General features: G+C 39.8%; 1 protein-coding gene across 1 annotated transcript; it reads left to right on the top strand.

The window, feature by feature from the left end:
* The first annotated feature begins 1,246 nt into the window (after positions 1-1,246).
* LOC116520436 (T-cell-specific surface glycoprotein CD28-like) lies at positions 1,247-10,650 on the top strand. Its single transcript, XM_032234630.1, has 5 exons — positions 1,247-1,326; positions 4,451-4,498; positions 5,575-5,907; positions 8,947-9,077; positions 10,579-10,650. The coding sequence occupies exons 1-5, from the start codon at positions 1,269-1,271 to the stop codon at positions 10,648-10,650; spliced, it is 642 nt and encodes a 213-aa protein (XP_032090521.1). The 5' UTR covers positions 1,247-1,268.
* The last annotated feature ends 313 nt before the right edge of the window (positions 10,651-10,963 follow it).

The following is a 10,963-nucleotide window of genomic DNA, read 5'->3' as shown; positions in this document are numbered from 1 at the left end:
GACTATAAAAAGACTACTTTGCACAGGCCCCTCTTTGCAGAAGTCAACGCAGGATTGAATGTGGGAGGACATTACTGTAAGCTTGGCAGGCCAGATTGCTGCCAAGGACCTGTTTGTCTGTTAATTAAATGCCGTAATTTATCTCTGGCTCGGAGTGTGCTTTGGTGTGGAACGAGGGGGGGTCAGAACAGAAATCCATGGAAATTTCCAATTTATTGAGGTACACCAAAAAGAACAAGGAATAGATTTCTGTTCTTACTAAAGGTAAAGATTTTTCCTGTCAGAGTGGTTGGTACTCATCTCTGTTTCTTAGCCAAGGGAGCCAGAGTTCTCTGAAGATACTTCCATGGTCATAATGGCCAGCATGACTATTTGGTTGGAGCTCACCCTGTTGCACTGTGCTGAGGTCTTTTTTGCTCTATCTAATTCAAATCTTAAATATTAGTAATAGCAATAGCAGTTAGACTTATATACCGCTTCATAGGGCTTTCAGCCCTCTCTAAGCGGTTTACAGAGTCAGCATATCGCCCCCACAGTCTGGGTCCTCATTTCACCCACCTCGGAAGGATGGGAGGCTGAGTCGACCTTGAGCCGGTGAGATTTGAACCGCTGAACTGCAGATAACAGTCAGCTGAAGTGGCCTGCAGCACTGCACCCTAACCACTGCGCCACCTCGGCTCTTGTTGCATTGTATGAATCTAAAATAATCTTCAATGGATTTCCAAACAAATATAGCAAAAAATTACTAAATGGCAAAACGAATTAATAAAATCAAAATAATCTGAAGGCTACTTACTTCTAATTATTAGGACTAGTGTGTCAGAGTGTTTCTGACACACTAATCCTAATGTTTCCTCTTTCAGCGCAGCCTCTATTTTCTAACTACAGCATTATTGTGAAGAAAAAAGTTCAGCATAACCAATATTGCCATGAGCTTAATTTCTGTCAGCTCAGATTAAACTGGAACTAGTTTCAAATTCTGCTCATTGACATAAACCGAGACAGGAAAAGGATTACCCTTTCAGTGAAATAAAACTGAGCTGGGGAAATCCAACACTTCAGACAGTCACACCTATTTCATGGTGACGTATAGGTATTTTTACATGTGGAATTTAAACAAAGAACAAAGAGTACTTTTTTAACAAAAACAGTGTTCTTTTCTACTACCGAGAATCTAAAGCGAGAGAAGCACCCTCTTTTTTTTTTCAGTATAAAACTTTGTTCCTTGACAATACAAAACATTAATTTCAGCATCTAGGTTCGTGAATATGAAAATAGGCATTGTGGCTTTCTGCCTGTTGTGTTACTGCTTCGAAGCTTCACATGGTAAGTGATACTGCAGATTCTGTTGGCAGCAATTTCCTTTGGTTGTGATTTTATTGAGTTTAACGACTGTATAAGAAACGTTTAGAAGCAGGGACCCTGAAGCTACGGTAAAGAACAGGCATTTATTCTATGAAAAATCGAATCATTCTCTAGCTATAGGACCAAATTTAATGGTTGTAATTTCTTACGTGCCATTATTTAGTTTACTAAAACCGTATCCACTAGTATATAGTATAGTAATGTCTTTGAACAGAGTTATAATCATCATTTTAACTTTATTATAAATATATATATTATAAACAACTCCAGAAAATGATTGCCAACATTGTCAGGTGTATTTTAACAAGAGAAAAACGTTTCTCAGTTGGAATACTCTGTCTATGTCCAGAACAAGATTTCTAGTATATTATTTACTTGGTTTTTAAGCTGTTGACTGTTTTTTGTTTTTGACCTTGTGCTTATATCATATAAAGTTGGTTTATATTACTTTATATCTATTTTTGACTCCTGGATCATTCTGAAGAATTCTAGTTACATGTGTGAAGGACCATCATCAGACCACTTTACATGGAATGTCTAATTCAAAATCTCCTTGAAGTCACTGAGACTTACCCCCAGGAGAATATATTTTGGAGTACTGCTTTAATTTACTTAGATAATATTTTAATAATGATGGTTATCCAAGAAATCCACCCTTGGTATTATCCCATGGTGCGTCAAAACATTCAATGTGGCAGTCAGGAGTTGGCAATGTATGATATGCAGCATGTAAATAGAAGACTTAATGATGTTGTCTTCTGATCTACATGATAGAATCTAATTTTGCTCCATGGAATATCAACATTTATCCCCCAAAATAGAGTGATGAAGGATCATTGAGGGTTGGCCATCTATATAATTATGCCAACCTTTTGGCAAAATTTACTTTATACCATTACATAACATAGGTGAGATTAAGAAAACAAGCAGGCCAATCATTGTTTGTACAGAAATTAGAACCATGCAAAGAAAGGTGATGAAGGCATCTTGCGCATAACTTATAAAGGAAGCATTCAGCATCTCTTTTCTCATCTCTAAACCTGGCATATGAAAGAAATGTCTCCACTAATTCATTTCTGCTGTCTATTTGCAGCTGGTCTTCCAAGGAGGTTGCGCAAGAGCGCATCATGCTTTTTTAGATGTGGTGGAATTGCACTCACAATTTCCAATCCGCGTAGCCATATGCTGACTTGGAATGCTGGGGGTTGCGCTTCACACAGAATGGGAGAATGACCTCTGTGGTCAGGCTCAAGAAGTGGCCTTCGGATAGTTCTCCTACTTCATTTAGGTTCATTTCTGTGAAATCTTAGAAACGAATAAGAAACCACACCTTTATTTATTATATTATTTCTACACTGCTATTAGCATTTTAGATTTTTTAAGATTATACTTTAAACTATCCAGTCTTGGAAACTGCTGAATAGACTTGAGTCATTCCATTTACAGTATATATACAGTATTATTATATCCAAATCCCTTTGAAGAGTCAAGCATCATTTCACTGTGGTAGGCGCCATTTTTCAGTCATTGACCCATTTCTATAACAGTGGCAATAATTATAAAAATAATTAATTGGAACCAACGCTTAAGATTTTGCAAGACCTACGATTTCTTTTGGAAACACAAAGAGGCCTTTGATTATTCATTTATGCTTTAGCATTATAGTGATGAATCCAACAGATCCGATATTCTGCTTTTAATCAAATCTATTAAAAGATAAGGTAAGACAGCTGAGGTAAATAAGAGGAAAAACAATAGTATGAAAGAGTTAAGATTCATGTACCAGCTGAATAGGGAGCTAGAGTATCTAGTTTCAGCAATGATTGTTTTCTAGTTTTGCTGTAGTCAAGTTATTCTCATTTGCTCTTGAGTTGCACCCTGGTGCTTGCTCCATGTTATCTCCAATTTCCTTGAATTCCTAAACTCTGAGAGAGAAATTGGGATAACTGTGTTCACTTCCATGTCTCTTTCATTTGGCCTTGCTAGTTTCACCAAGAGTTTCTCCATAGCAGAAGTCTATACTACATGCTGGGTATAACTCCAGGTACATAGGATTCTCAATTGATTCTATTTATACAAGCAGAATACATTGCAGGTAAACAGAAAAGGACATTTAAAGATAATCTCTTACTGCAGCCCCATTCACTGGCAACATGCCTTGCCTGCATTTGTGCATTTAGATCACCATTCCTAACAGTGGTGGGTTTCAAAAATTGTTCGAACCTACTCTGTGGGTGTGGCCTCCTTTGTGGGAGTGGCTTGCTGCCCATGTGATCGGATGGGAGTGGCTTGCCGCCCATGTGACCGGATATGAAGATGCCAACGACACTTGTCAGAACCACCTTAAATTACCTCACACACAACACTGGCATGCATAAGAATATGATGCAAACTTGTTTTTCAAAAGGCATCTTTGGTTTGCGTTAAAACAACTTCAACACATACAATGTTCTGATTGCACCAGAAACGCAGTAGTCATCCTTACCTTTCACAGAGGCACTGAGTTTTAGAAATAGGAGCATGATAGTGTAGAATAGTCATATCCAAGGACTAGTGGTGGGTTTCAAAAAAGTTTGGAACCTCTTCTGTAGGTGTGGCCTGCTTTCCGGGTCCACTGGTGGAAGCTCTTCTAACCGGTTCGGTAGATTTGACGCACCGGTTCTACCGAATAGGTGCAAACTGGTAGGAACCCACCTTTGATTCCTAACCACAAAGATGCCACAATGCTAATACTATGGCACATAACCTACTCTTTTATACTTGCATTGCAGTATCTTGCGACGTTACATGCCCTTTCTTGATTTCTCTGCACAATGTGTTCTCATTCTAATCATAATATATACATCCTTGGCTGGAGTCAAACCTTTGCAAATATTATTTACATTCACAACCTTAACAGAATTTATAACATAAATAATGTTCAAAGAATTCACGATGTGCAAAATAATAGGGGTACTTTGCAATGATTGATCATTTATTTAAGCTACTGTATTGTTAATTTCTACTATGCAATGTAAATGTTTAGGTACATTGTTTTTTTAAAAAATCTTAAAAATGATTAAATACCATTGATATACTATTTTAGGTGCTTGCCAGTGTCTATCCATTTCATCCTGCACTAGGACTTGCACAGGTATGACTTATTATATTTTAGTGACATTAATTAAGGACATCATTATCCAAATGAGAGTGACAAGAAAGAATTAATAACTGGGATTTGCAATTCTGCACATATATAAATGCCATATGAGTCAATATGATTTAAACTCTACGTCCAAGCATCAAACTTTGATCCAATATATGGTTAACTGCTATTGAGTAGTGATTAATGTTTTAGGTTGGTTAATAAATGAACATCATAAACATATTTCTCCTGGTGTCTTGAGATAACATATCATTTCATCTGTCTTTTTCACCAGGCCCTAGGATAAGTTGATTTGTGGTCTGCTTTTGATATTGATTTTGACTAATCTATGTTTTGAGGGTTGTGTAACATCTGTGTTGTCTCCCTGAAATGGGTGGGAGGGTTTTTTTTTAGTTTCTCTAAAATCATTATTTTGCTGCTGTTTAATTTTGAATTTACTATATTGTTCTATGCCACCTAATGTTTCAGTACCCGAGACAACTTGTTCATTATTTTTTAAAGAAATATAATGAAAAGTAACAAATTGCTTACCTGTTACTGGTATTGTAATGGGCCCTGTCCATGTGATGCCTTTTTTAGCTATTACTCGCTTAAATATTGTGATGTCATGGATTGGCAAGGCTACCTTGGGCAAGTCAGCTGCAGGCATGTGAAAACTAATCACAAATGCTGGAACTCTAAAGAAAACATATCAACTTATTTTTGAAGAAGCTCAAAAGCACAAAAACTATCAGCAAACTAGGATAAACATCTGACAACCTGTTCAGCCACTTTGGAGACATAGAAAAATGCTGTCAAAACAAGAATCCTGTATTGGATTGAATGAGATCACACAAATTGATGCAATTGATCGTATCAATTATGTTTATACTATATCATTACATAGATAATCATGGGGTTAAATGATATATGTGGCAGGATATTTAGAAAAAAGTCTTAGTCCATTTCCTTCTTTTACCTTATGTTTTTCCTTTATATATTTCTTTGTTAACAAAGCAGACAACTGCTATCTTCCCATGGCAATGTTTCCTTGTTACTTGTTAACTATTTTCTTCTTTCTACAGAGGACACCACCAACCATTCTTGGATCAAAGATGAATTTCCAAAAGAAAATTTTACGTTGAATTGTCCTTTGCCCAGCAATGTGAAAGGTTTCTATATGACGCTGTATAAGGGCCAGCGCAATCAAAAAGTCTGTTCTCTTTATGTAGACAATGGAAAAAATAATTCCGAAAGAACAAATGAATTCTGTGAACCAATCCATTCAGATGAAAACGTATCATTCGTTCTCAGAAATTTAAAAAGCAGGGATAGTGATACTTACACCTGTTGCCTAGAAGTTCTTACTCCAGTTTATCGTTGTTGCAAATCAAATGAAACGCATCTCTATGTTCAAGGTAAGTCGTCTTTGTTTTTTAAAACACAATTAAATAAATCTATCAAAGTATGATTTAGCAGACCAATTCCTTTTGTCAAATCATTCTTACTTGTCAGACTGTTTCACCTTATTTTAGAGAAAGCATTTTTCTTCTTTCATCTCCTTTGGAAGGAAAGAACACTGAATTCTGGGGAAATGCCAGCTGCTCTTTTCAACTGGCAACAATCTAAAATATAAATAATATAAATGTGTAAAGGAATAATACTCATGACGTCACCATTTAGGAGAAGTCTAAGTTCCACAAATCCCACTAAGTTCATGTATTGAGAGCTGTTGCTTCATTGTTATTCCACACACACCCTCACTTCCACCCAAATAAAATTGAAAGCAGTTTTTAGTATCCCAGGGCTGCTAGAGATTGAACAGTAGTAAGATGGAAAACACAGCTGGAGCATGGGGTTCACCGACAAAAGGGCGAATGACAAAACCGCGTCTGACTAAACAGCGGTGACAAAACCGTGTGTTCTAAAGTGCTCCGACAAATGAGCGCTGAATCACGCCGACAACAGCGCGGCGACAGAAGCACGCTGTAAACCTAACCCTAACCTTAACCCTAACCCTAACCCTAACCCTAACCCAAACCCAAACCCAAACCCAAACCTAAACCTAACCCTAAACGTAACGCTAACCCTAACCCTAACCCTAACCCCAAACCTAACCCTAAACGTACCGCTAAACCTAACCCTAACCCTAACCCTAACCCTAACCCTAACCCTAACCCTAAACCTAACCCTAACCCTAACCCTAACCCTAACCCTAACCCTAAACGTAATGCTAAATCTAACCCTAACCCTAACCCTAACCCTAACCCTAACCCTAACCCTAACCCTAACCCTAAACCTAACCCTAAACCTAACCCTAAACCTAACCCTTACCTTAACTTAAATCTCCCCTCTGTCGACTGAAATCGCCTTCTGTCTCCGCACTGTTGTCGCCGCATTGTTGTCGCCGCGTTGATGACGTCGCGGTTTTAGCGACACGGTTTAGTCGGCACGGTTTTGTCATTTGCCCTTTTGTCGGGTCACGGGAGCATAGTGATCAAGGAGCAGAGCACTCTCCCTCCCTCCCTCCCTCCCTCCCTCCCTCCCTCCCACTCTCTCTGTTGTCAAACTCAAGGTCCAGGGCCCAGATCTGGCCCATGGGGTGCTTAGATCCAGCCCATGGAGACATCCTGGAAACAGCAAAGGACTGGCCCGCGGTGTCTCTGCCAATGAAAACAGAACTCAGGAAGGCTGCATGTGGTCCTCTTGAGCTCCATTTTTGCTGGCAGACAGTTGCAGGAGGCTGTTGCAGCCGAAATGGAAATCAGGAGCCCATTTTTGCTGGCAGAGCCCTTGGGCAGAGCACCACAAGTGCCCCTAACATGAGTGAAGTTGAGTTGGCCACGTCCACCCTGGCCACCCGAGGTCAAACAACCCTGATGGAGTCTTCAATGAAATTGAGTTTGACACCCCTGCTCTAAGACCTTCACAAGTACCTATGCATCCACATTGATGGCTTGCATATTTAAATATATACCCACAATTATAGACTCATAGTTTCTCCCACCCACCAATATTTTGACATGCAATGTTTTTACATAAAAGTCATTTCCCATGCTCACTGGTAGTCACTATGGGAAGTCAATCAATGGTGTAATCCAGTAGTTCCCAAACTTGGCAACTTTAAGACTTGTGGACTTCAACTCCCAGAATTCTCCAGCCAGCTCTCCGAATGCTGGCTGGGGAATTCTGGGAGTTGAAGTCTGGACATTTTCAAGTTGCCAAGGTTGGGAAACACTGTTCTAGTCAAACTTCATTTCTGAGTCACAAGAACAGGATGGTTGGCTAATCTCTCTTGCTCCATCCCTTCTCTCTTCCCTGTGTCTATAATCATATGTCAAAAGGTTTTTATGGATATACTTGATCACCAGTGGTGGGTTTCAAAAATTGTTGGAACCTACTCTGTGGGTGTGGCCTCCTTTGTGGGAGTGGCTTGCCACCCACGTGACCGGATGGGAATGGCTTGCTGCCCATGTGACCGAATGGGAGTGGCTTGCCACCCATGTGACCGGATATGAAATTATGAATTAGTAATTAGGTTGGTCCAAGTAGCTATTCAGAAGTTAGTGGTTAGAAGCAATCCTAATTAAATCAATCTGGAATTAAAACCAGAAATATTTTGTTGGCTATTTGAAAGGGAGTATAATATATATTTAATTTTACACATGTTAGCAGCTGCTGGAATTGTGTTTGCACAACAGTGGAAAAACAGAAATATGTAAATGAGTAAATATTGCAATGTGCAGGAATAAATAAATTGACAATTAAAATCAAGAAGGCTTTGAATACTTTTTCACGTGGGATTGGTTTTAGCGATTGCCAACTAACGGAAACAGAAATTAGAAATCCAAAAGTATGAAAGAAAACACCAATTATGTAAGGAAAGGTCCCTAAAATGTATAAGGAAATATTACTAGATCATTATTAATGCATAGATAACTGTGGGACATTACACAGTGGTGGGTTTCAAACAATTTTGGAACCTCTTCTGTAGGTGTGGCCTGCTTTCTGGGTCCACTGGTGGAACCTCTTCTAACCGGTTCGGTAGATTTGATGAACCGGTTCTACCGAATAGGTGCGAACTGGTAGGAACCCACCTCTGTTGATCAAGGTGGCGCAGTGGTTAAAGTGCTGTACTGCAGCCACTTCAGCTGACTGTTATCTGCAGTTCGGCGGTTCAAATCTCACCGGCTCAGGGTTGACTCAGCCTTCCATCCTTCCGAGGTAGGTAAAATGAGGACCCAGACTGTGGGGGCGATATGCTGACTCTGTAAACCGCTTAGAGAGGGCTGAAAGCCCTATGAAGCGGTATATAAGTCTAACTGCTATTGCTATTGCTATCACCAGCCACTTCAGAAAGGAAATTGGCCTGGTTTTTGGGCTATACTACACAATTCACAATGGTGGCAGTTACTTTCAAGTCTTAATTATAAAAACCAAATTTGATTCTTTCCCAGATTCAGAAAATTCAGAAGATTCAGAAAAATCCTGTTGGCTGTCGGAACTTACATCACGGATACTTATTGGGCTCGTAGTTTTTTTATTTGTTGCCTGCATCTTTTCTTCAATAAGGTGTTTTAGAAGTTCGGTAAGTGATTTCCACAGCCTTCTTCAAGTCCAGTTTCTGCCAAAGATATAGTAACAGACTTTCCATTTTGGGTGATTCAGAGGCACACAGTGTCAGCATGCAGAATGGAAACCACTTTGGTGAATAAATCTAGGTCATTTATTTACTATAGGAATTCAGTCACAAGCGATAGCAGTTTACTTTTAATTTGCATAAGATGGAGTTGTTTATTGATTTAGTAGCCTGAAGTTTTAGAACTAGGGCGAAGGGAGGAAAAAACGCTGTGAACATCAGCAAAAATATCCAAGAAAGCAATTCCTCAGATTGCTGCTTGCAAAAGAATTGATAAATAATAGTGGGTCCTGCCAAGCTCTGAAGTCACTTGGAAAGCATCCAGCAGAAAGTGAACAGGGGGTGATAATCCTTTTATTTTATTTTGTTTTTACCCTGAATTTGCCATTCTTTCACTTTTGCATAGTTTTGGTCATTTCAAAAGAAAAGAAAAGAGTTAAGATCAGTGACGTGCAGTCAGGGGAGGCAGGGGAGGCAGAGCCTCACCACTGTCATCATGAAAAGGAAAAAAAAATGTAAAAGGAAAAAGGCTGAGCTAGTTGCTTCCAGAGTCACAGTGGATGACTCTGCTTAGTGCTTAACTGTTTAAAAAAGCCTTTTAAAAAGGGCCCTCTACAGGAGGAGGCGGGAGAACCACGTGCCTCATTTAGTCTGACTTTATGATCACTCGAGCAGAGTTAAGCAAGGGTTAAAAGCCGAAAACTTCCTTATGTAGATGAGGCACTTGGTTCCCTTGCCTCCTCCTGTAGAGGGCGGTTTTTTTTAAGAGGCTTTTTTAAACAGTCAAGCAGAGTCGTCCGTTGGGGACTCTGGCAGCAGCTAGCCCAGCCTGACCTCAGCAGCTCTTGCCTTTTTCCTTTTACATTTTTACATTTTCATGATGGCAGGCAAGAGCAGAGTTGAAATCCTCTGTGATTGTGAAACAGCTGGAAAAGGTATGTGGGTCGGAGGGAGGGGGAGGAATTCAAAATTAATGTAATTGTAAGTAATGTAATTGTAAGAGCCAAGGTGGCGCAGTGGTTAGGGTGCAGTACTGCGGGCCACTTCAGCTGACTGTTATCTGCAGTTCGGCGGTTCTAATCTCACCGGCTCAAGGTTGACTCAGCCTTCCATCCTTCCGAGGTGGGTGAAATGAGGACCCAGACTGTGGGGGCGATATGCTGACTCTGTAAACCGCTTAGAGAGAGCTGAAAGCCCTATGAAGCGGTATATAAGTCTAACTGCTATTGCTATTGCTATAATTTGTGTGTGTGTGTGTGTGTGTGTGTGTGTGTGTGTGTCTGTGCATTTGTTTCTTCACTCAAACAAACTCTCTCTCAATGTTTTAGTCAGTGGGGTGTTGGGGGAAAGGACTGCCTCACCAGCCATAAACCTCACCACACGTCACTGGTTAAGATCATTCATCAAAATTATTAGTCAGAATCCACACCATCTATTTTTTTGTTCCTAGGTTTGCCAATGTGCCAACACTTACGACAACAACACTGACTACATGTCCATGGCAGCAGTAAAACCTAGATGAACATGCAATATCCAGAGATAATACATATAGTGGATTCTGTGAAGCAGCGGGGTCAAAGTTGACTTTGGACTTAATTTACTTTCAAGGGGTTGGTTTTCTCTCCTTGCTTATCGCTTCTTCATGGACAGCCAACTTTGGCTTCATCAGAAAATCTCCTAAAACAAGAAAACTACTTTGAATGATTGCAGAGGGGCAACCCAGCACGAGACCTCCATGCTATCAAGATTCTTCTCCACTTGTTAATTTTGCATTCCTCCTTAATGCCAGTTCTAGATACCAGAACTGACTTGCCTACTGTTATTTCTATTGTGAA

This window comes from Thamnophis elegans, chromosome 1 (genome assembly GCF_009769535.1).
Source record: "Thamnophis elegans isolate rThaEle1 chromosome 1, rThaEle1.pri, whole genome shotgun sequence".
NCBI classification, from domain to species: Eukaryota; Metazoa; Chordata; class Lepidosauria; order Squamata; family Colubridae; genus Thamnophis; species Thamnophis elegans.
Note: the sequence above shows the minus strand (reverse complement) of the source record. Positions and strands in the feature narration are given on the sequence as shown.